This window comes from Perognathus longimembris, chromosome 18 (assembly GCF_023159225.1).
Source record: "Perognathus longimembris pacificus isolate PPM17 chromosome 18, ASM2315922v1, whole genome shotgun sequence".
Lineage (NCBI taxonomy): Eukaryota > Metazoa > Chordata > Mammalia > Rodentia > Heteromyidae > Perognathus > Perognathus longimembris.
This window is the reverse complement of record NC_063178.1, coordinates 14848994-14875517: the sequence shown is the minus strand read 5'-3', so window position 1 is coordinate 14875517 and position 26524 is coordinate 14848994. Positions and strand designations below refer to the sequence as shown.

General features: G+C 38.0%; 2 protein-coding genes across 11 annotated transcripts in view; one reads left to right on the top strand and one right to left on the bottom strand.

Annotated features, from left to right (window-relative positions):
• Window positions 1-11489, top strand: part of Nsun6 (NOP2/Sun RNA methyltransferase 6) — a 34972-nt gene extending 23483 nt beyond the window's left edge. The window contains exons 8-11 of one of the 2 annotated variants that reach the window (XM_048367482.1): window positions 2370-2514; window positions 5002-5150; window positions 8120-8245; window positions 10122-11489. In XM_048367482.1, the coding sequence (XP_048223439.1) occupies window positions 2370-2514; window positions 5002-5150; window positions 8120-8245; window positions 10122-10355 (654 nt within the window). In that variant the 3' untranslated portion in view covers window positions 10356-11489. The remainder of the gene's footprint in view (window positions 1-2369; window positions 2515-5001; window positions 5151-8119; window positions 8246-10121) is intronic. The other variant, XM_048367481.1, reaches the window with a different exon arrangement.
• A 2364-nt stretch (window positions 11490-13853) lies between these two features.
• Cacnb2 (calcium voltage-gated channel auxiliary subunit beta 2) overlaps window positions 13854-26524 on the bottom strand; it is a 279522-nt gene continuing 266851 nt past the window's right edge. For 5 of the 9 annotated variants that reach the window (XM_048367848.1, XM_048367852.1, XM_048367850.1 and 2 more), the window contains 5 exons: window positions 23154-23263; window positions 18945-19096; window positions 17697-17792; window positions 16554-16739; window positions 13854-16287 (listed from right to left, as the gene is read on the bottom strand). In XM_048367848.1, coding sequence (XP_048223805.1) covers window positions 15793-16287; window positions 16554-16739; window positions 17697-17792; window positions 18945-19096; window positions 23154-23263 — 1039 coding nt within the window. In that variant the 3' untranslated portion in view covers window positions 13854-15792. Of the gene's footprint in view, window positions 16288-16553; window positions 16743-17696; window positions 17793-18944; window positions 19097-23153; window positions 23264-26524 lie in introns of all 9 variants that reach the window. The other 4 variants (XM_048367847.1, XM_048367849.1, XM_048367851.1 and 1 more) reach the window with 1 other exon arrangement.

Genomic DNA, 26524 nt, shown 5'->3' with positions numbered 1-26524 from the left:
TGAGCCAGCCATGATGCACTGCCTTTCTGGTACAAATGTCTTTTCTCCCTCTAGGACCTGAGTTAAACCCAGCAAAGTCAGTCATTGAGGAGTAGTGATGGCAGAGAGGAAAAACAAGCAAATCCAACTACTGGAGTGATTTTAATGTCTTTGAGTTAAATTTACTGTTATCCTGATGGCCACAAGTACAGCGAGCCCCAGTCTGCAAGGCAGTGTGAAGGAAGTGTGCAGTGAAGAATGAGCCTTCACAGAGATTTGATGTGGAGGCATTTAGCCAGTCTATCCCAGGGAAACAGCAGTAACAGCAATGAACAACCCAAACAGAAATATTTGAGTCAACAGTGCCTTCCAGGTTTTGTGGTTGCTTTTTATTTTGTGTTATTTTAGTAGTTGATCCAGTTTTTATATAAATGCAACTTTATATTCACCCTGCAGCCAGGTGAAGTTCCTCTTTCCTGATAGCATATTTTATGCTGTTTAGTCCTAGTGGGGTCTAGAAATATTACTAGCAAATTTTCTGTATTGTAATCTATTACTAGTGATGCAAACAAGCATGCATACAAGGATGATATATACATGCACGTATATATATACACACATATGTGTAAATACATAAACTATATATGTGTACACTTGTGTGTATATATTTATGTATATGTATATATGTGTATATGTTTGTAACAATAGCAAGAAAATACACAGAAGAGCCAGTCCTACATTTATGTAATATTCATAGTACGTGTCTGTGTGTCTGTGTGTCTGTGTCTGTCTCTGTCTCTGTCTCTGTCTCCGTCTGTCCTCGGCTTGAACTCAGGGCATATGGGTGCTGCCCCAGAGCTGCTTTTGCTCAATTTAGTGTTGTACCACTTAAGCCACAGGGCCACTTCCATCCTTTTCTGAGTAGTTTATTGGAGATAAGACTGGCTTTCCTGCCCAGGCTGGCTTGGAATTGCAATCCTCATATCTCAGCCTCTCCTCTGTAGATAAGGCATGAGACACCAGCCTGGGCTTCCTAGTATATTTTAAAGTATCACATGAATGTCACAATGTATTAAGTGTATCTGCTTAATTGTCTGACTTAAATGAAGTGTTACCATGTAAAATAAGCATTAAACTCATCTTTATGTCTCTTCAGAACATTTTGCCGTGATTCACAGGGATATTTTTCTGGCATTACATATCAGCATATCACATGAATATGAATAACTTGAAAATATTAAAATGATGATAAGTCTTACAAGTAATGTTCACTTACATATAAGGGCACTTTAGTTATCATAGAATTCATTCTTTTCCAGAGGTCACATCAAATTTGTGATTCATTCCTTCCTTCCTTCCTTCCTTCCTTCCTTCCTTCCTTCCTTCCTTCCTTCCCTCCCTCCCTCCCTCCCTCCCTCCCTCCCTCCTTCCTTCCTTCCTTCCTTCCTTCCTTCCTTCCTTCCTTCCTTCCTTCCTTCCTTCCTTCCTTCTTTCTTTTCTGTTCTTTTCTTTGATTTTATGGCTTGAATTCCAAACCTGGGTGCTGTCCCTGAGCTTTTTTGCTCAAGGTAGTGCTCTACCAGGTCAGCCACAGCTCTACTTCTGGCTTTTTGGTGATTAATTGGAAATAATAATCTCATAGATTTTCCTGCCAAAGCTGGCTTTCACCCACAGTCCTCAGATCTTAGCCTCATGGGTAGCAAGCATTACAGGTGTGAGCCACCAATTCCTAGCCTAAATAGGTGATTCTTAATGTTTACCTTCAATGTATACTGTTGAAATGTCTTGAGAAGATCACGAACACTGTTTTCAGTTTTCATTTGTGTGGACTAAAATTAAGTAGCTGCCATTACAAAGATTTTTCATAGAACATGAGGTAACTATCCTGCAAGGACTGAACCAGGCATTGGGAGGAAGGTAGAAAGAGAAGGTGGTTGGGGGAGATGAAGATGAATGAACTACATTATATACTTGTATGAAAATGTAATAATGAAGCCCATCAAGATTGTTAAAAAATATGAAAATAGAGTAATGAAACCTATTGTGAAAAACAAAAAAGAAATGGGGAGGAGAAAAAAAAATGACAGAAGAGGCCGGTATTATCAAAGTACTTCTAAACTCTTTGTACAACTTACATATGCTAGTAAACATGGCTAGCTATAAGATTAATTGACAAGAATGTGCATTTTTTATGAAAGATTCAAGTATTTGGCATAAATTGAATTTTGTTTGTCTTTGCAGTGCTGTATATGCCTAGACAACATAATATAAATGAATTCAGCTTTAGAAGTAGGAGTAAGAGGAAGGTAGAGAAGATCCTAATTTTTAAATAGTTTTTTTGTATTAACGTTCATGACTGTTTTGGATTTATACTTTATTTTTCTTCTTAGGGAGAAGTAATCGCCCTGGATAAAATATCCAGTAAAGTAGAAAAGGTAAAGCAGAATGCTTTATTGTTAGGACTGAATTCCATCAAGGCATTTTGTTTTGATGGAACAAAGGCACTTAAACTTGATATGATTGAGGAACCATCAGGTAAGTTAAATTTTTTGTGTTTTGCTCTTTTTGTTGTATTTATTTTTTTTTTTGCCAGTCCTGGGCCTTGGACTCAGGGCCTGAGCACTGTCCCTGGCTTCTTCCCGCTCAATGCTAGCACTTCGCCACTTGAGCCACAGCGCCGCTTCTGGCCGTTTTCTGTATATGTGGTGCTGGGGAATCGAACCTAGGGCCTTGTGTATATGAGGCAGGCGCTCTTGCCACTAGGCTATATCCCCAGCCCTGTTTTGCTCTTTTTAATTGGAAAATATAATAACAAATATTTATGTAATACAATGCAATGTTTGACTTAAATACATATGTAGTGTGATCAAAACAAGCTAATTAACATATCTGCCATTTGTTTTTTGTGATAAAACATTTGAAATTGTGGAACATTATGTACATCACTACTAGTTTCAATCATCTGTACAGTAGATCTCAAACATTCCTTTTGTCTAGCTGATAGTATATATATATATATATATATATATATATTAATAGTACTGGGATTTGAACTTGGGGACTTGTGGTTGGTAGGCAGGTGTTCCGCCAGTTGAGCCATGCCTCCACCCATTTTTAATACTGGTTGTTTTGGAGATAGGTCTTATTTCCAGCCTTAGCATGCGCCTGGATGCCATCCTCTTAGCAGAAATGAAAGGTGTACATCACCACAGCATGGGAGAAAGTGTTCTTTCATTGAGATAGTCTCACATAGACTTGTCTTTCCTCAGACTAGTCTGAGCCTCAGTCATTCTGATCTTAGCCTCCCCTGTAGCTAGGATAACTGGTGAGTGCCATGACATTCAATTTCTTTCATGGGATGGAAACTCACAAGCTTCTGCCTGGGCTGGCTGGCCTCAAATCCACGAGTAGTCCTATCTCAACCCCCAAGTCCTAGGAGTGCAGTTGCCAGTCAGCTTGGAACTGTTCTTTTTGAACAGTATCTGCAGTTCCCTTCTATTTCCCGTTCTTACCTCCTGATAACCACTATTCTACTTTGTTATATTGTAAAAATGAGTGATATATAATATTTGTCTTTTTTGGTGCTTGGCTTATTTCCCTCAGTATGAGGTCTTTCAAGTTTGTTTGTGCTTTTGCAAATGACAGAATCTCTTTCTGTTTAAAAGCTGAACACTGGGGCTGGGAATATGGCCTAGTGGTAAAGTGCTCGCCTCATAACACATATATAGAAAAAAAAGCCGGAAAAAAGTCCAAAGTGGCTGTGTGGCTCAAGAGGTAGAGTGCTAGCCTTGAGCAAAAAAATAATAAATAAATAAATAAAAGCTGAACACTGTGTATATGTACAACATTTTGTTTTATTGATGGCTGATGGCTACATGATTCTGTCACATGTCTGTGGTGAATAACTTGTGGAGCATGTCTGTAATTCCAGCTACTTGAGAGGCAGAGGAAGGAGGAGGATTATAGTGTGAATATAGCCAGAGCTAAGGACATTACTAAACTAGAGAGACAGCCAACAGACAAGGAGAAAATCTTTACCAGGATTACATCAAAGACTTAGTATCCAATATATACAAGGAGCTCAAGAAACTAACCCTCCCAAACCTAATAAACCAATCACTAAATGGGCAAGGGAGCTAAGGAGAGACTTCTCAAAAGAAGAGGTAAGAATGGCAAAGAAACACATGAAGAAATGTTCATCATTGCTGGAAATAAAGGAAATACAAATCAAAACAACTCAAGAGTCCATGTTACCCCAGTTAGATTATCCAACATTGTGAATTCGAACAACAAATAATGTTGGCTTCTTTTATTTATTTTTGTTAATTTTTATTTTTTGGTGATTCTGTCTTTATGTATTGTGTGTTCATCTGCATATCTTTGGGAAGGTGGGGGACAGGTACAGAACTCAGTGAAAAAGTACAGCAGTGGAGCTCACTGGACACTGATGAAAGTGAACTATATATAACTGGTGGGTGGTGATGGGAGGGAGAGGCAGAGAGAGGAAACAGAAGATACTGTACGAAAGGAAGTATACTCATTACCTGACTCATGTAATTGTATCCCTTTGTACATCACCTTTATAATAAATTAATTAAAAAAAGACAACCAGAGCAAAAGTTAGTGTAAGAATCTATCTGAAAAATAAACTAAAAGCCAGAAAAGGACTGGGAGCATGACTTAATGGGAGGAGTGCTTATCTAGCCAATGCAAGCCCCTGAGGAAAATCTCCTGGACCATAAAAATAGAGGAAGAAGATAATACATATGACTAGTTAAATAGCACCAGTTTTGATGAAGGATTTGGAGAAAACAGGTATGCTAATGGTAATTGAAGTATGGATTGGTACCTTTCCTGGAGAGATTTTATCAGTTTGTGTCAAAATGCTTATGATAATCTCTTTGAAAAGAATTTTCTATAAGTTACTATGTATGATTTTAAATTTCTAATCATTGCTTGTCTCTAAGGAGTTTTCTGCTTCACACCAGTATCACAGAAAGTATATTTATACTTGTTTTATAGGTGCACCTCCATTTTTACCAGAATCATTTGACCGAATTCTCCTTGATGCACCCTGCAGTGGGATGGGACAGAGGCCTAATATGGCTTGTACTTGGACTTTGAAAGAAGTGATATCATATCAACCACTGCAGCGGAAACTCTTTACTGTGGTATATAATTATCCTTTGTTGTGAGCGAAGCTGACCTTTGTTAGTTCTGTGTTCATATTCCACTGAGAGCAATGTTGATAACAGGTTTACTCACTGGGGTCCTAAGGTGGAATCAACCCAAGAATCCCTTGACAAATAAATGGATAAACAGAATATGGTTATGTCCAGATGTGAAATATTCAGTCTTTAAAAAGATACATTATTGCTGTAGTATCTGAGCTTTGAAGATAATGGTGCCAAATTTAGTTAGCCAAAGAAGTTTTTTATGAATCCACATGTATCAGATAACTAGAATAGGTAAATTTGTAAAGACAAAGTAGATCAGAGAAACTGGTAGAAATAGAACAACAGGAAGGTAATGTTTAGTAGTTTCTGAGTGAGATGATGAAAATGTTGCCTGAAATAATAATACCAAATGTACTTCATGTCATTGTACAGCTAAAGTGATAACCTAGTCAATTTTGTGTTATTCATATTTCGCTACACACAAATACTGAGATGATCTGGGGATTTTGTTTTAGTCTTATGGAGCATAGTCTCATTATATAGCCTAGTTTGGGCTTGAACTCAAAATCCTCTTGCTTCAGCCTCCTGAATGTTGGAATTATTGGCCTGTGCCAATATACCTGGTCCTGGTTTTAAATGTAGGGTACTTCCCTCTATGTTAATTGACTCTTTAAATAATATAAGCAATAGGACTTTTTCACTAAGACATTTAACAAATTTAAAATAATGTGCTCTGTCTTCAAAAAGTGAGTTCACGTGCAGTTACTAATTTTTGTAAAGAATTTTATGCTTAGATTACTCTTTTTTTTTTTTTTGGTTGATTATGAGACTTAAACTTGGGGACTAGCCACTGACCCTGAGAATTAATCACTCAAGGCTAGTGCTCTACCCCTTTGAGCCATAGCGCCACTTCTGGTTTTCTGGTGGTTAATTGGAGATTAGAATCTCATGGACTTTCCTACCTGGGCTGGCTCAGAACCACGCTAGGATTATAGGCATGAGCCACCAGCACCTGGCTTTAAATTACTTTCTTTATAGTTTTGAGAGACATTTTTAGATAGCTCATTAGAAATAGGAAGTCTAAATAATAGAGACAAAAATATTAAAAGTGGGAAATGATAGTATCTAATGTAGAAAGTAGGAGGATCATAACACTTGACAAATTTAATTGATCTCCAGTACATTTCAGAAGCTTAGAACATTTGAGATCATTCTGTCAGTCTTGAAAAATAACTAGATTTCAGAATTTGTACAGCACTCAAGAGCCTTACAGGAGGATCACAAATTGAACCCAGTCTGGGCAATATAGTAAGACTTATCTAGAAAATGAAAATCTTTTGTGCTTTTATTCCTAGAGTTTCTATTTTAGCTGGGGAGATAAACTAGTATATTACAAGGCAGTAGTACTATGAAGCAAATTAAAGCAGGGAAGAGAGATTATTAGAGTTCTAGTTTAGACAATTTAGGATTTGCCATGAGGTGGTCAGAAGTGCATTGCTGAAGCGGTGACATACAGTCTAGGGCAGAAGGATTGTGAAGGAGCAAGCAATGCAGGGCATTGGGACCTCTGCCCAAGCTGGTGCAGTATCCTGAGGTGGGCATCAGCCTCGCATGTTCCAAGAGCAGTAGGAGGCCTGAGTTGCTAAAGCAGAGTCAGCAAAGGGAGAGAGGTGATGAGGGGAGGCAAAATGACAAGACTTAATGTACAGCCTTGAAGTCTTCGCAGAGGACTTTTGCTTTGGCTCTCTGTGAAGAAGGAGGGCTGTTGGGATCCAGCCTTTAGACTTGATGGGGGGCTTGACGCCCTTCCCCCAAGCCCTAGGGGAATGCGGAAGCGGGCTATGGTTCTCTGGGTCTGGAACCAGAAGAACTGGCTTTGCACCCAGCCCCCAATTCTCTCGCCAGCCCAGACACCTCCCATTCTCGCCCGCCCAGGCGCCTACCAGTCTCGCCCTGGCTGGGCGCTTTGGAGTGATGTTAGCTCAAGCGGATCATGTGACAGCTTTCAGCCTATCGGCGTCCTGGCCGATCAACTTCTCTCGCTATCATCTCCCTTTACCTCCGCTTTAATAAATCAGTTGGCTCTAGAAGCCTTCTCCGAGACTCACGTACGCCTGACTTTATTTACCGGTAAGGAGGTGGGCACGCTTTCTCGTCAGGCCGCGCGCGCGTGAGGTCGGCCCTGACCCCTCCATCCCATCCTGGCTATCTGCCGGCCGGGTGACCAGGAGAGAGGCCGAGAAAAGGGGGTGGCGAGAAACCTAGCTGAGCCTTGATCTCCAGGCTGGGAGAGGCAACCGAGCCCGATAGAGGGCCTTTAAAGGATTCAAAGCTGAGAATATGACTGCCGTGATAAGACTTGGTGGTGGGAGGCCTGAGAAATAAGCAGGTAGATTTAACTGTTGTAGTAATCCAGGTTAAAAAAAAACAAAAACAAAAACAGAGAGGCCTGGGCCACAGAAGCACTAGAGGGAATGGGAAATATCCAAATACTTGCTGTATTTTGACAGAGCCAATAGTGCTGGCAGGTGGATGGGGAGTGTGGTAGATGATGAAGTAATGGGGTTTTCTAAAGTTTGGGGCCTGAACATCTGGAAGGATAGGAAAACTATTGCAGTAGGTGTAGAGGGAAGACAAGAGTGGGGTTTTTTTTGAGACATTTCAAGTGTCAGAAATGTTAAGGCAACTGATTTCAGAGAGGGAGTTTGGTCTAAAACTGTAAGTTTGTGTATTTTAAATATAAAGGTAATATCTGAAGGCCTTGAACTTAAAGATAGTATTAGAGTGTTGGTCCATATGGAGGTAATGAAAGGTTCTAGCCTGGAATGCAAACATTGCACTCTAATGAGATCATTGTCTTATTTCTCCAAATACTTGAGAGCTATCTTACATTGTGGTATAAAGTCCTTTTGGTTCCTGATTTAGTCTTGAAGCATGCATGATCTGATCATGTCTTTCTTTAGGCAGTTCAGCTGCTGAAGCCAGGTGGTGTGCTGGTTTATAGCACATGCACTATAACACTGGCAGAAAATGAAGAGCAGGTTGCCTGGGCCCTTACAACATACCCATGCCTTCAGCTTCAACCCCAGGTGAGACTACCTCCGTTGTTCTCTCTAATCTGGTAAATCACAAACTGAATGGTCATATGTATAGGGTGCTACTTGAAGAAATACACAAGACGTCTGATAAATTGTAAAAATATGAATAAATTTCTCTGTTTAGATACATTTTAAACTGCCTGTCAGCAGTTTGTTCACATGACAATGTTTTCGCCCTTTGCACTATGTAAAATGTCAAAACTTGGGTATATTCTGTCTACATGTTTATTCCATGTCTACCTGTCTTCTATTTTACTTGGTACTTTGTTTCTTAAAAAGTCCTTCTCCTATGTTTATTTTTCTGATAAGGAAAAAGTGAGCATCTATCTCAGACCTTAAAAACTGAAATATCAAAAGATCAGCCAAAGGGCTGAGATGTAGCTCACTGGCAAAGCCCTTGCCTAACAAGTGCAAAGTTACTGGGTTCAATCCCCAGTACCAAAAATCCCCCCAGAAAAACAAAAAAAAAAAAAAACCAAAATATCAGCCAAGAATAAAATGTGGTTCAGAGCTATTGCTTTTTTTTTGTAGTTTATTACATGAAATATGTAACATTTGGAAAGCTTTCTTGTAATTTGTTTTGCATAGTACTAGTCTGTTATGTTTATTGTTAGATTATGTTCAAATCTGTAATGATGTTCACATTCAGAAATGTTTAACATTTAACTTAGACCAACCTACAACAATATTAGTAGGAAATTTGAATATATAAAGCAGTTCAGAAATGGCATCTAATATCAGAAATTAAGATAATTACATTGTAATGAAAGAAAGACTTCAGAATTCACATGGGATTTGTACATAAAAGAAATGGAATGTTTCCCCTTCAATCTCATGGAATAATGAATTGTTTTCCTAACTATATGCTAAAATCCTATCTTCATTAACATACAGAAATGTCTTTGAAATGGTGACTAAAACTAGGATTATAGATCTTTCACAGGAGGAATATACAAGAATCTCTGAAATATTTGATTGTACATTCCTCTACGATAATTGATGCATCCTTAACTGATATACCCATTTATAATATTCTTTGGGGGTTTTTTTGGTCAGTCATGTGACTTGAACTCTGGGCCTAGGTGCTGTCCCTGAGCTCTTCAACTCAAGGCTAGTGCTCTACCATTTGAGGCACAGCACCACTTCTGGTTTTCTGGTGGTTAATTAGAGATAAGAGTCTCATAGACTTTCCTGCCCATACTGGCCTGGAATCTCGATCCTCAGATCGCAGCATCCTGAGTAGCTAGGATTACAGACGTGAGCCACCAGTGCCAGGCCTGTTTATAATATTCCTAACATTCTATTTACCAAGGGCCCACTATGTACCAGGCAGAGTACTACTTTCTTTATTCAACATTCAGAATTGAGAATTTTATCTGCTATATAGGAGGAAATAGAGTAAAGTAAAATTACTGTGTAAGGCCACAAATTAAAAATGTCAATTTCAGTTTTACTCCTTGTGTTTCTAACTCTATAGTTCAGGCCTTTTGTAATATCACAGAACTTGGTAACCACTCAGGGCATAATAGGTAACTACATAGTCTTGCTTTCCCACTGCCCAGATAATGGTATGTACATACCACAAAAGTGAAAGGTCTGGGCTGGAAATGTGGCCTAGTGGTAAAGTGCTTGCCTCGTATACATGAAGCCCTGGGTTCGATTTCTCAGCACCACATATATAGAAAAAGCCGGAAGTTGAGTGGGGCTTTGGCTCAAGTGGTAGAGTGCTAGCCTTGTTTAAGCCCCAGGACTGGCAAAAAAAAACAAAAAGTGAAAGGTTTTTTCTGATAGGTACACCCCAATTTGTGTTTTGAGTTAGATGTGCCTAACCACCTTACTGATAACATTATTCACTTTATCCCAATAGGAACCACAGTTAGGAGGAGAAGGCATGGTGGGAGCCGGCCTGTCACTAGAACAACTGAGACATCTGCAGCGATTTGATCCATCTGTTGTGCCATTACAAGACATTGACATTGATTCCCTCAGAGACGCCAGAACAGAGGACATGATCCAACTTGCAAATAAGGATTGCATAGGGTTTTTCATTGCAAAATTTCTAAAATGCAAAAGCACATTAGAGAAGGATCATCAGAAGTGAAAATACCATACTTGTTGTCTTGTTCTTAAATGAAAGTATTATCAGAACCACTGAATGATGTTATGGTTGCTAACAAAACAGAAAACTTCTAGAAATTTCACTGGGGATCAGAGACATCAAGAAAGAGTATCTGTGTGTGTGTTGTATGGCCAGTGGTGGGGGCTGCTTTTGTTATGAAATTGTATCCTTGGTTTAGAAACCTTTTTTTTTCCAGTATGGAAACTAGATTTAAAGGCGCTGCCTATGGGAATCTGGAACATTTTCAGTTGGTATATTTTGTTTTAGTTTATGAAGTCTTTTAATATACCAAATCTCCAATATATTATTCTTTTTAAACAGTTGTGAGTCTTAAAAATAAAATGAATATTCATTGTGCTTATATAAAACATGTTTTATGTTTCCAAGTTCCTAAAAACTTTCTAAAAATCCAGGACATAGGAATTATATCACTTACTACATGGCAATAACTGAGATGTAAGTACTTTTGTTAACTGACTCTGCTTATTAATTTGTATAGCCCTCTTTATTTTTGTGTTGTGAAACCAGTACAATCCCCCCATCCCTGTCATTTACAGATTCTTGATAGCTGTGTTTAGAGAGCTTGATATTTATAACAATTTACAGAAACCTTTAAAATAATACAATGTTGCAGAAATTAATAGGACATTAAGTGGTAATGGGTCATTGTTGCTTTCTGTTTCTGGTGCAGTATAGCCTGGTTACATAGATCCAGTATTGGAGCTTCTTAGCAATACTTCTTGTGACCGTCTTGTAGAATTATACTTCTGTTCCATGAAAACTTCAGTTCTGTTGGCTTATCCCTTTTTCAAAATAAAGTCCAGACCTTTTCTAAAAGTTTTTAACTTAAAAAAATGAATATTAACTTTATAGATAAAAGCATGTGAATGAGAATATTACTTTTATCCTTTGTTGGAGGATGTGTTATACAAGTTACTTGAATATGCCTGGCAAGAATGAGAAAAGCAGCCATGAAATCTAGGAACTGGTCTGGCAGTCACTTCTGGGCCATAGTGTGTTTTCCCCTGCACATAAAATCACAGAACTCCTTTAGACATATATGTCAGTGATAGAGTAAGACAATAATGACTGTCTCCTATTCAAGTCTGAGCTCAGACAAAACCAGAGTGTCATTCACGTTGCAAAAGTGACCAAATAGTCCCCCGTGATGACCAGTGTACATGTCAGTGTTTAAAAAACAGATTATAACCATGGCTTTCATTCTGAATGCTTTTAAGATAAGGTATATTAAAATATCTAGTACCCAGGCATAGTTGAAAAGCTGTCTCATGTATTAAACATAGGATGTTTTATTAGCTTTCATTGGGTAGATGTGGTAGGCAACTGGAAAAACAATTAAAAGAGTTTTTTTTCTTTTCCTCATAGGTTTCCATTAAGAATTTTTCATAGCTAATTATTCATAATGATAATCAGGTTCCTAAGCTGGTTTGTTTGACAAACTCTCTCTTGAGTACTATCTATATCCTCCTAGTACTCATCTGTTTCTCTCATGGCTCTCAGCAAGCTGGGACCACATCATACTTGGGGAACATTGTGGATGTAGGATCGTTTCTCAGAGCAAATACTCAATATGTATTTCTTGAATAAGAAAAAAATTTTTACATTTCCTAGATTCACAAGTGACTCCTTACATCCTCATTCTTCCTTGTAGCCAGATGTCATTTGACTAAAACATTGTTTATCTCTGGTTCTTCTATTTCCATGGCCTCAGCATACCTCCTCCAATTTTACATGTACTTTAAATTCCCTGAAGTCTGTTTCTTCTCATGCTTTCTGCAAAGCGTAGTGTGTTAAGTTGGAATTAAATTGTACAAAAGTAGCCTAGCAACAAAAGCATATTTTTTACTAACATTAGTAAAAACAATGCCAGCCAAACCAAAGACAAATATGTGCATATTTGAAACAGGACAAAGAACATTGATAAAGTAATTTGTGTGTGTCTTCAATTCAGAAATTAATCAGATTCGAAAATAAAACATTTCTTGAGGGACATAAAAATATAAGAAGAGAGGGAGATAGGGGTATGTACAGATGATTCTGTAAAAACTAAAGGTGTTTAAACTCAACAGTAAGTTTTACTTCAAAGCTTTGTCACATTTTAAATAGAAAAATGAAGTACCAATATTTAAAAGTACACTTTGGCAGAAATGAAATTCAAAACCATCAAGTTACCTGGTTGTTGTAATAATGTGACTTTAATAAGATCAGTGTTTTGAAAACTACTAGAAGTAGTGAACAAAGGGGAAAGGTTACGGGGTTAAATTTCTCATTAGACCTTCATTTAAAAAATAAGACTAAGTTTCCAAATATGAATAAAAAATTGCTGTGCATATTAACTCAAGCTGGGGGTGAGATCACCTGCTGTACATTACATCTTAAAATTTTTTCCTTACCTTGAGCTTTTTCGTTTAATGCAGGTAGATGGAAAGAGGACTGATTCAGGAACATGACATCATAGTCATTGCCCTAGCGAAGATGCTCCACTCTGCAAAGGTAAGTGGTGGCCAACATGTAACACATTCTCAACTACAAGAATCATTCCTAAAATGGCAATCAATACTACTGATAAACAGTGCAGAAGCCAGCTCTTTATTTGTTTTATATGAATGACTTTAAAGGCTTTTTAAACAGTTCAGTGTAGCTGACAGTGAAGGTTTAACAGGAATGCGTAGCAGACCATTGTTAAAATGTGGCATTGTCCCACAGTACAACACAACTAAGACATCCTACATGTAGCAGCACCTTTTGGTAACAGTAACTTAAATGAGCAGTAGAGAAAGGAAAAACTGAAATGAGAATGACAAAAACCATAAAACTATTAAGTACATTTCCAGCATTTCCTAGGTTGACTACATAAGTCATGGTTCTACAACTAAGTAGACCAAGATCAAGCCTTTGCTGTGTGAAAATAACTAGTTTTACATTCCTTGAGTCAGTGAATCATCTTAGGGATGATTTCATGTATAGATTCACTACGTGCTCTTTACAATACCCCCACAATTACACCTTTCACATACGAAGGTTATTAAGTGAAATCCGTCAATGTAGTTGGTTTGTGCTACCTTAGTGCCCTGTAAAGTGAGAAACTGAATCAGGACCTAAATTTAAAAGATGGGCTTCTAATTAGCACTACTCTTTGAAAGGGCTTAGTGAGAACAGCAAGTAAGGTAAATAGCAGTTAATACTTTAGCTAGGATGAAATAACATGTAGATGAGGATTGGATTGGTGATCATCTTGATGTGATGGAAGCTTATCAAATAATGTATAAAAGCAACTTTAATTGGAATATGGTTTTCCAATGATGTGACCATATTCTGTGATTACTGTTTATATTCTGTGAATTCTTCTTCATTGGTGGTGGTGGTGATCATGGGGCTTGAACTCTGGGTCTAAGCACTGCCCCTGAGCTCTTTTGCTCAAGGCTCGCACTCTACCACTTTGAGCCACAGGACCACTTCTGGTTTTCTGGTGGTTAATTGGAGATAACAGTCTCACAGACTTTGCTACCCAGGCTTGCTTTGAACCACGATCCTCAGATCTCAGCCTTCTGAGTAGCTAGGATTACAGGCGTGAGCCACTGGGGTACAGCTCCTGTAAATTTTTAGAAGTAGTATAGAGCTAATTAACAGGTTGATTAAATTACTCATTTTAAAAACTTCAGATTTCTTGAACAACAGTTTTAGTTATAAATTTCCAAGCATATTTGGCAAGAACCCAGCATAATGGGGAAGCAAAACCAAAGACAGGTTATTGTAACTGCTGATATTTAGTACATAGATCTGAAGTTAGGTATTTTCTGGGACATGCACACTAAATACTGTCTTACCTATCCAGTCATAACTGGACACTTAGAAAATTAATCTTAGTACAGCAAAATTGCAAGCTTCCAGCAGTGTAATCAAAACATGGAGATAGTGTCTTTTAGGTTCTCCTTTATAGATGTCTCAGGAAAGTGTTCTTAACATTTACTTCAAGTCATCCCTTTTTGCCCTGATAACTTCTGAAAAGCAGAAACTTTGGTTATAAGAAGCACTTATGGGTTCTGACAGACAGGAAAATTGTTCACATTGGTGGTGGGATGGAACAGGAGGTGACTGGGAGATAAACAACAGGAACAATAGGCAAGGTTAGAAGATGAAATGGGAGAAGTTATAAAAATTTATTTTCCTATGAAATAATTCCACAAGCTGTGTAAACAGTTCTTACTAAAACAGATACTCTAACACACAAAGATTGTACATTTCCAGTGAAACACTCACAGTACAAGATACCTGCATTTTTTACCCTCTATGAGCAAACACAAGGAGCCAGCAGATGAATGTTTTTCCTAGTTACCTTTGGCAGCAAGCTTCCCTCACAGTCCTGGGCTCTGAAAGAATTATTAAAGCCACATAAAGCACAATACAAAGATAGGTGGGCAGAATTCCAGACATCAGTCACTAGTTTCTTCTTCAGCATTCTACTTCACTTCAGTCACGCACACTCGTATCCAGACACACACGTACGTGCACACAGCGGGTTCCGGCTCGTATACTCCAGTGCAGTGACTATAACAGACGCTACTAAGAATGTGTTTGTCACAATCAGTGTGAACTCTATGAAGTAGAACAACCTCTGGAGTTTGGTTATATTTACCATAATTTATGGTTAAAATTATAAACTTATAGGGATAACATTTGAAATTAAACCTGTTTAAGTCAAGCAATCACACATATTTACAGTATGTACACACATCAGAATGGGGTAAGTAGATGTTTAGACAATGTTAATACAAATTTCCTGAATGTGGACATTTCTTGTCCCTGTAATTCATAAAGCAAATCTGCTGACTTGGCATTAAGACTCTAAAATAGTGTGATCAAACTGATATATATATTATATAATTAATATATAATAAGGTGTTTGCAGAAATAACATTTACAAACTGTCTATACAGTACACAGTACTAGTACATAGAAAATAGATTCTAACTTTATGATCCCCTTTGTGTAAGGCAAGACTGAATCTGTCCCCAAATTTAGTCAGCCAGAGGTACAAGCAAGAAACAGTGGTCAGTGAATGAATGGATAAGCCAATCAGGTTTCTGGGTATTAAAATGTGATAAAACAAGAAATTTCCACTTTTGTCTGGCTACATTTCTTAATATCACTAACACCATCTGGTTGGCAGCTATCCAAGACCACAGGAACTGCAGCTGTACCAAGCCAATTTGTATAGCACTTACAAAAGAAAAGAATGTATATTAATACTCTATTTCATGCTATTGCCGTTTAAGCAACAGCAATAGAAAATATACAAGACAGATCATATATGATTGTAATGTAAGCCCCACAGATTTTTGAGGCTGCTGTTATACAAGACTTGGGGAGGAGCAAAAGAACCACAAAGGGCAAAAAGTCATTGGCGGATGTAAACATCCCTATTCCACTCCCCAGCATCGTTCCGCTTTTTGGATACTACATCTCCATCCCTGTCATAGTAGCGATCCTTGGATTTATGACGGCTCCGTTGTTTGTTGCACTCATTGTGGTCCTGTTCTCGATCCACATCCCTTGAACGATGCCGAGGCTCCCTGTGTCTGTGGTCACTGCTGCCATGGGTCTCATCCTTGTGGTTATTATGGTCACGGTGTGAAGCATAGTGGTCCACATGTTCATGGGAATAATCTTCCCTTGGCTCCACATAGGCAGAGTCTCTACTCTCCTGTGTTTCAGAGTCAAATGTCTCCTGCCTGGAGAGGCCTCGACTTGTTCCACTGCGATGACTATGATGTGGGGCTGAGGAAGAACGGTGCTGGGATTTCTTGACCGGTTCCAGGCAAGGTTCTTCTTCAGCTTGTGAAGTAGAACGTGTAGGAGCAGAACGATCCATCCTCTGATCACCTTGAGAACCCTGGCAGCAAGTGGAACACACATGTATATTAACAAAGATCAGTGTATAAAGAACTAAGATGTGGGATTTCAATTCAAGCAGTCTCTATCTTAAAGACCATGCAGTTGATGAAGTTGAAAAATGTATTTACAGTGCTTTTCTTACAGGCACACAACTCACATAAATGTTGGTCTTTGTAGAGCATTAGATAGTCTGAGCCTTGATTCTAGTGAATCACCTTAGTTTTAGTTTTTGTTTCTTTTTTTTTGAAAAAGAACTGCACTTACCTGTGAATTAGAGGCTCTGGTGGGGCTAATAGGCAGAGTTGAAGTGGCTAAAGTACGGCTAAGGAGAGGGTTGGGGAGGCTGCAGCTGGGAGGGTGGGTGGCCTTCCAGTAGGCCTCTAGATAGTCTGCAAGGTGCTCACAAGCATCCTCAAGCTGGTTCTCATCCAAGATCACATCAAATGACTCCTGCTGAGGCAAACATTACAGACAGCACACTTATAGCAGTCAGGGCTATAGAGTTCCCATTGTACTGAGTCTTATATGAGATGGAGGGACAGTTAAGCTGCATCGCTTTGTATTTGCTCTTGTTATGTGTGGTGCTCTGTCCTTTGCTGCTGGCTGACTGTCTTGTTGATACTGTGGTTTGAGGATTAAAAATCTGAATGGTGCCAGGTAGCTTATGCCTGTAATCCTAGCTATTCAGGAGGCTGAGATCTGAGGATTGCTGTTTCAAGCCAGCCACAGCAGGAAAGTCCATGAGACTTTCATCTCCAATTAAGTACTCAAAAAAGCCAGAAGTGGTACAGCACTAGCCTTGAGCAGAAAATCTCAGGGACAGTGCTCTAGTGCTGTGCCAAAAAATTTTGGAAGAAACATCTTGATACAAAGAGTGCAAAAAATCTAATTTAGAAATGATTGAGGAAAGACAAGCACATGAAATGTAGCTAAAAATGTTCATATTTTGACCTGGTCAAAATTTTATGCCCTACTTATTTAAAATGATGTAACTTTAAAAATCTCTATACCAGAAAACACTAGGAGATTGCTATAGTCTCAAGGCATAATATGTGAAGTATAGATTTGTGTTACTGTGGTTAGAGCTAAGTGTTCAAAAACTGTTTTACATGGTCTCAGACAATTGTTAGGAACAGACAATTTGCTCCCTATAGTCACAAATGAATGAATATCCCTAAGAACATAGTCACATATTTCGACCCATAATCTCATACTAAAATGAGAACAATACAGGATGTACAAGGCTGTTTGAAAGAGATTATCACTGATCTATTTACCACACATTGTGGAAAAAGGCAGCTGCTTTACTTCTTTGAGTATTCTTTTTCCTGAGAGATATTTAACTATTTTGCTTTTTTTTTTTTTTCTGATCTCTTCCAGCAGATCTACTCTAGGGAGAGAACTTACTGGAGGACATTGAGCCAGTTTATCAGCTGCCACCATCTGGACATTCAGGTGTTTAGCTTGAGATTTCCCTCGAGATTTTATTAATCTTTGCAAGACCTGTAAAAGAACAAAAGAGTATCTATGCTCAGGTAAAATACAAGATGCATTACTAGTTCCTGAATTGAGCTTTTTTACGAATAGCACAAGTGGTTTTTTGTAGATTGAGCTATAAATATCAAGTCTATACACAAAGTTGACATGGTAACAAGTCTGTTGCAATATTTAAGCACTAGCACAGAATTTCTAAGCTAACAGTTTTCAAGCTTGTTATCTCTTGACTTCAAGGTTTCTAACATAATCATACTGGGAGTTTAAAAGAATCCATTCATAAATTGTGTTGCATGTTAACATCAAAGACTGCTCTGCTTCTCTATTCACAGTTTGCTACAATGGTCTATTTTTGTTAAAGTAAACCAATATGCCTATCTGTTGCTGAGAACTCTTTTAGTTGCATCTTTTCAGATAGTTGTGGATATTCTTTGATACCACACTAAAGTTCAACTGGTATTTCCTTAACTTATTAAGTTCTGCAGGTTTGTCTTGGAATTTGAATGGATTTGTGATTTGTAAGTTTATTCACAAGAGATGTTAATAGCTGAATCTTTTATATCTGCTAATGTTGACATGTTTCATCATTTAGTACCAACAGTGACATTTTCAATTTTATCATTAGCAACAGGTAGATATTTTCCTTGATTTGTTCTGATATTCAAATGAAAGTAGCTGCTATCCAGTGTCTAGTTTATGTCACAACTCATTCACACTGGGCAGTCCTTGCATCAGTTTACTTTAGCATGCTGCAGCTTAGCTTTATATAATGAAACAAAGTATACATAAACTATGTTATTAAACTTGCTTTTAAAAGTGTGTTTTCAACTACAAGAGCATGACCATAGACTGCTGTCACACTCTTAAGTCATACTTAGATATATATACTTTGACATTTTTTTGCACCCTCTGTAGAGATGCAAAAAGGACAGATAGCTTAGTATTATCACAAGTCATTATATTTCATGAACCCTTAGCCCCTAAAAGTGCCTGAAAACCCTCAGATATTCATGGATTACATTTTAAGAATAGCTGATCTGAACCTTGAAATTAACCATGCTCTGCTGCTTAGGCTAATCTTTTTCTTCCAAGGCTATTATCTATCATCAAGACCAGGTGATAATTGGCTAGCAGACCACACAACAGTAAAACCCTACTTACCTTAGGAGAAGAAATCTTCACATACACAATAATAGGGGCCAAAGAGGTTTTACTGAGTTGTGCTGGATGATTAATAGTGTCTGCATCGAGGACAACTAGTTGCAGTGTTCTCGCAAGCTCAAAAATCCTCTCAATTTCACTCTGAACTTCAGCTGTGAAGGGTCAAGCAGAGTTCAGTTATTTAAAGTATTTTTAACTCATTCTTCAGCAGAAAAAGGTCAGTCATTGTCAGTATTTGTAGGAAATGCAGTTGATGAACAATATCCTTTGGAAAAGGATATTTCTTCATACCTTTAGAGTTTAAAGAATTGCTCCTGACCAGCTCTAAAAATTTGTTTCTGGCATCATACTCTTGAAAGGGTTTTGGGGATAGGGTTGGTCCCAATGACAGAATTACAAGAGGAAAACAGTAAGTGCCATTAGAAGATGCTAGCGCCCCTCTGCTCTTCTCACCCTACTTTTAGCACCTCTGTGATACATTCTATCAGTTTGTGAATCCCCTGCTCTAGAATTTGAAACTCAGATATTCTGTAAAAGGCTGTGCAAAAATCAGATAAAGGCTTTACTAACCTGTAATTAAAGCTGTGAGCAGACCTTACAAGGTCTCCCTAGTCAGTCTTCTCCCGGAAAAGCTTTCCCTTTCCTCAGTAAACTCCCATTACAGTTATATGCATTCTACTAATACAATACTAAGCAATAGCCATCATAAAACCCCTTGTATCTGAGAGTTCAGGGAACTTGACTATTGGTGGAACTGCCTGTATGGTTTGCTCTAAAGGTCCACTTTCCTTTACTTGCTTGTAATCTTGCTGTGTCAAACTCCTGAATTCTTTTTTCAGTGACACCAAGAGTCTTCATGTTCTGATACTTGCATGTTACAAAACTCTGTATAAGCTAGATCTTGTCTTTATAAAACGATGTCTTTTGTATGTTTGTATCACTTATTTTCCTATTGACATGTAGACTTAAGTACAACATAGAGTGGCTATTATGAACATGTCCAAAACCACACTTCTTATATTTTCCAGATGAATGGTCCTCTAATATTCATGATTTTTAGAAGGAGCAGTTTCTGTAAGTTCAAATCCAAGTCAAATTTTATACCAAACATCTAAAAGTCTACTCAAGTGCCCAAGAAAATGGGACTGTTCTCTTTCCAGAGGTTCTAAAACAGACTGTCCAATTTTTTTTTTTTTTTGTCTTGGAGTTTGTGCCTAGGGCCTTGCACTTGTGAGGCAAGTGCTGTACCACTAAGCTATAGCCATATCCTAATCCCTTACAGTTTTTGTTTTGTTGCTGCTGGGATTTGAACTGAGAACTTCTTTGCATGGATTTGTTTTGGAAGACAGCTGTTAGCCACATTCAATATGAATGAGCAATTAGATTTTTAAATTTTATTTTTAATAATGTAAATAACCAGAAGATAACATATTAAGGTAGGTTAGTTCTATAAAGGACAGTATGTACCTTGCATTTTCCCCCTGCAATCATGGAGAACAATTGCATGGGGTCTATTAGGCCAGCAAATGTGAAAAATGGGAACATATGCATGTCTTTCATTACTCTTCACACCAGGTGGTTGCTGGATATGATTTGTTTTTAAAGACAGGGTCTTATTTTGTAGCCTAAGCTGCCCTCAAACTTATTCTCCTCTCCTCTTGCCTCAACTTCTAAATTACTAGGATTATGTGTTTTTTCATATCCATCTTGGAGATTATTTTAACTAGTACATCATTCTAGAGACAACAAATCAAGGGCTAACAGCATGGCTCAAATTTAGGCTGCCTGCCAAGCAAACATGAAGTTCTTAAGTTCAAAGCCCCGTATTTCAAAAGAAAAATCATAAAATGAGTTCTTTTATTTACTTGGATGAGTTTTAAAAAAACTGGATTCAAGCCGGTTGAAATACTAGCTTTAAAATAACCTACCACCCATAAAACAGTCCTAGCTAAAAGAAATAACATCAAACTCAATTTCTATCAATCTTCTGCATTTACCATTTACAAGATCCACAAACTGTACCAATATGATGCACTTAGCAAAATTCAAACTCTTGATACCTCTGCAGAATAAACCAGTTCTTCTAAGTAAAATTGCAAGGAAAGCTTCTGAGAAGAGATTTAAGCGAAAAGGGAACTAAAATGTATAGGCCTTACTTGAATCCTGATATCAGTTTTTATATTTATGATACACTAATGAATCTACTTGGAAAAACATGTCAATAATTACGAGGGTAGATGGAAGGAGACTGTCAGGAAAAGAGCACTGTTTTTGGATAGTTTCTTTGGCTTTGAAACCACCTGAGTCAAGTGTTAGCAATACTGCAACTATCACATGAATCATTGTGTTAATCTCTGATGAACTTCCTCAAACTCAACATTCTTAGTTGATTCCTTGGGCCTGCTGCTTCAGGATACAGATCAACCATAAATTCATAAGTTTATTTACATCCATAAGTTTTAGTCCATGCCTTTCCCACGAAACAAAAATTCTGTAAGTAAGGTTTATGTCCACTTCTGCAACCCCTAGCCCTTGTATAATACTGAGCACTTAGTGGGGAAATATTTGTTGAGCGAACACCTAGAGCTGCATAGTTCTCTAAAGCCTTAAGATTAAGCTCCACTTTCCTATGATTTCTTTTCCTGCTTGTCTTTAATTCTAAACTTCAGCTAATGTGAAGCATAATCTACTGTAATCATTATGAATGCCGTAAACCCTTTTTTGTCTTGCTTAAACTTTACTGTGCTTCTAAGGCGCAGACCAGCTCCTTGAAAGCCTCCCCCTGTGGCCTGCACCACCTGCAGTATTTGTCATCAGTTCAGTACTGTAGACCACCTGCTTGTCACCCTCTAGTTCAGCAGCTCTTACCAGTATTGAAAGCTATCATGGGGAAGGGCTTCTCCTAATTCATCTTATTTGAATTCCAGACTTTACATTCTATTTGGTATCTAGCATATATGCCCAATAAAATATATGAAGTAGATAAGTTGCTTATCAATAGTTATAGAAAGTCTTAGCAATCAAAATCTCACTGATTCATGAGTCTAAACAAATGACTGGTAATCAGTTGAATCTGTGACATAATTATAACAATTCCTTTGAAAATCAAGTATTGTGAGAGTTCTGAGTTAACATTTTCCTCTCATTTCTAAACCTATGTTACTTACATCTCATCAATAAGGGAATGATAGATGACAAAAGTTTTGTTTTGTTTTTTTTTGGCCAGTCCTGGGGCTTGGACTCAGGGCCTGAGCACTGTCCCTGGCTTCTTTTTGCCCGAGGCTAGCACTCTGCCACTTGAGCCACAGCACCACTTCTGGCCATTTTCTGTATATGTGGTGCTGGGGAACCGAACCCAGGGCCTCATGTATATGAGGCAGGCACTCTTGCCATTAGGCCATATCCCCAGCCCCATGACAAAAGTTTTTTATGATACCATACTTATTACTACTTAACCACAATTCAGAGTAAACTAAAACTTGTATATTAAAAGCCAGCCATGCAGCGCTCGCTTTAGCAGCACATACACTAAAATTGGAATGATAAAAGCCAGACATGCAAAGAAACAAACTAAACTCAAGTATCTCACACAACTCTTAGGTTTCGTTTTTTTTAAGTAGATTTTCTAACAAGCCAGTAATTTAATCCAGATTTCTGAGAGATGAAGTAGCTGCTGTGAAAGGGTCTGAATTTGACCCACCAGCACATTAATAAGCAGTTTTCAAACACCATTCTGTAAACACAGTAATCAAAATCGCTATAGTTTTTTTTTAAAGTACTGAGATCAGTCAACAAGTAGCCAAGAATTGACTTCATCCTTTATCTCAAAACATTCGTTTTTTTTTGGCTAGTCCTGGGCCTTGGACTCAGGGCCTGAGCACTGTCCCTGGCTTTCAAGGCTAGCACTCTGCCACCAGCCACATCGCCCCTCTGCCGTTTTTTTATTGGTGCTGGGGAATCGAACCAAGAGCTTCATGTGTAGGAGGCAAGCACTCTTGCCACTAGGCCATATTCCCAGCCCCACAATGCGAAATTTTTAACTTGAAACTATCATAACCAATCCTTCCATATTTATGCATAATTATTATGATTGTAGGTTTAGGTACTGATAAAACATGTCTCTCTTTCTGGTACCTAGAATTACCATCTATTTAGATTTCTCACTGACAGTCTTCATATAGCTTGAACTTACCAGTATTGCAGACTTACCCAAGCTTGACCTTGTATTGGATCTCTCTATTATCGCATGCTTACTGGGATTGTTTAAGACTGATCGTTTGGCAAGGGAGATGTCAGCAGTGACCCTTGTGATAGATATCCTGTTGGAGAAAAATAAGACTATTAGTCTAATAAGAGAAAGAATCACATGTCCCCAGATTATCAGATAATGTGTATGTTTATCATATTTTTAAACCAGACATTAGGATGCTTAATCACTTTTTTTCTTCTCACCTGATTTGCTTAACATTTATTGGTTACTTATCAAGTACTACATATATACTAAATTGTCCCAAAAACTTACAAAAGAATTTTATTATCCTACTTGTACTAATAAAGTGCACTGTGGATAGATTATTTTTCAAAACCATGTACTTTCTAAATTGCAAAGCTGGGATTTGAACAATAATTTTGAACAAGTCTTCTTCAGCATTGTGGCTCACTTCACTGCTGTGACAAGCATAAATCAGAACAAGGCACCCTAGGTCTTCTCTGAGTGAGCTATAAGTCCAGTGGCAGGGAGGAGTAAAAACGAATTCATAAAGGATGAGATATTTTGATGATTTTTGTGAAGGGAAGGTAGAAGGTATTGAAAGCTAAATGATTGCTGTGTGAAAGTAGAATGAATTTATGTGTAAGAAATCAGATTAAAAATGCACTTTTGGAAGTTAAACCAAATGAAACAGATGAACGCAGCAGAAAGCTAATAAAATTAAAGAATCAAGCAGGAGATAAATTCCAAAGAATAGAAGTTCAGGAAGAGAAAAAAGAAAAAGTAAATGGGAGAGGGAACTGAAGAATGAACTTCAGAATTGTCTAAGTTGTCAACTGAAAGTATCTACTTCCATGATGAAAAGATACACAGCAAGATCTGTTAAACATTTCATAACACAGTAAAGAACAAATCACACGCCTCCAGCGGACAACAGGTCTTGAAGGGTCAAAAATTGGAATGCTTTGTATTTCACAATAGTTACAGTGGGAGCTGTAATGTGATGGAGGGGAAAAAAAAGGCCTTCAAATATCTGAAAGAAAACTTCCAACTAGAATTCACTACTGTTTAAACCACCAGTTAAATGGTAGGGACATTCAGTTTCTTGGGACATGTTTGTCTTCTTTCTAGAGGAGGTATTAGATGATTTTTTTTGTTTTGTTTTTGGCTAAGATGTCAGAAGACAAAAACCAAAGTCTAGGCAAGAGGTATCTATACTCAAGAGGACATCCCAAAACATTGCCTGGTGGGGAGAGAGTCTAGAGTGCTCCCAGAGAGGCCCAAAACATGGATAATTTTTTGACTCATATTCAGATGAGTTATTAATTTTACTTTTCTGTATTTATGGGTTTTCATTTTCTTCTTTCATTGTGTATACCTTTGGCATTAGTCTCCATTTTCCCTCAGCTGTGTAAGTCTTCCTCATAGGATGCTGACCTACATTTATCCAAAAATATATCAACTTTAACTTTTGGGATTTTGGTGAGTGAGATAGGTACCAGTATGTGTGTTTGGGGGAAAGAGAAGAAATTGGCTTGAGAGGTCAGTATTCTTCATGGTAGGAAGTTAGTAAATAATGCCTATCACTGAAAACTCAAGCAGAAAATTAGGCACTTTAGAGCTAACAAGGAAATATAAAAAATGCAGTTGAAAGCGACTGCTGTCTGTACAGCAGGGCATTTTCCTTTCTGGTTTCAATTCCACGAGTTTATACCAATTCACAGAGAATGAATATGACCACATCCATAATAGAGAATTATCCTAAGACTCCCACAACTCACTTTTGCTGTCCTTTGGTGTTCAGTCCTCCCTCCAGGGCATGTACACTGGTCTGCCTATCTGTCCCTCTATGCCTTCTCCACAGTGTCATACAAATGGAGTCATAGGCACATAGACTTTTGGGGTAAAATTCTCTTAAAAATCTGATTTTGTATTTTTAAAACAGTTTTCAGAGCTGAAGAGGTAGCTAATAGAAGAGCTCTTTCCTAGCATATGTGAAGCCCTGGGTTTGATTCAGAATGAGAGAGAGGGGAGGAGAGAAAGCAAGCCCATAAATTTTTTTTAAAATCAAAATTGTTTCACTGTTATTTCACAGTTCACTCATAAATGAGATCAGGGTAAATGAAGCGGCATCAGAGGCTTACCTCGTGATTATTTTAAATTCTTTTCTTTACACAGGTGGATGGGGGGGGTGGAGTGAAGCCCTCTGGGAAGCTCCAGCTTAAGTCAGTTAATATGATTCCCTACTACTGACACCAGCATAGCTGTGGAGGGAGTGCCTGCCATATGTCACATTTCTCACGCTGCTATCATGCTATGTGCCTGTAGTTCCATCTGCTCAGAGACTGAGGGAAAAGGATCCCTTGAGCACTGGAATTTGAGTCCAGCCTGGGTAGCATACTGAGACCCTATCTCAGCCCTCACAGTATCTCAGAAGTGCCATATTAGCTTTTAAAGTTATAGACATTCACCCATGCTATTGAATTTGATCTCATTTTAGTCAAGGGTGGCATTTGGGCCTTTGGATTATTTTTTTTTTTAAATATTTTTCAAATGACTTGAATATCTAGTCAGGGCAGGACAGAAAAAAAAGTGATGTGATGTTTCCCAGAATTACTGATTCCCAGTCTGATTTTCCTCACAGAAGATCCTGGCAGTTGTATATACAGCATCTCTGGAATGGCAAACATCTCAATGCTAGAGCTAACCTTTTCAAAATTCTTGGGAAAGAAAACTGAATTTATCCCAAAGGGTAGCTTTCCTTCTGGTTGACAATTTGCTAGTGAATTACCTGTCATTATCCTATAAAGTGAATCTGAAAAGTGGCTTGATTCCATGACATAGCTAGTCAAGGCCAATCCAGTTTTAACTGGGCTACTCGTGCACACACAAAAAGAAGTTTTCTACCTGACATATTTAAGCTGATGAAAAAAATGGAATAGTGGTCTAACAGTTATCTAAGTGTCCCACAAGTGAATTTAACTGAATTTCAGAACAATAATAATTTCTCGATTGTCTAGAACTTGATCATCAGCATTTCCTTTCACAGTTTCTCCTTTATGGGTTTAGAAATATTTTTAATATACTTACTTAACAGCTAATTAAGAATTCTCTTTTCTGTTTTAAACTGTCATGCTTACCCACATGCCTAAAGCTCCTGATGACTTTCCACCCTTTGTCGCTGTTTTATCTTGCCCACAGCAAGGATATTTAATTATAGTCACTCTGGATATGTTGCCATGGTTATGAAATAAAGCAGTTACTATGTCTTCTGAAATTCTACCTTATGGTCTCTTACTTCCTTTGAGAAGCTTTAATGGGTGATGATGGCCCTAGATTGTTGAGCACCAGCTCTGTGACCCCAGAGGAG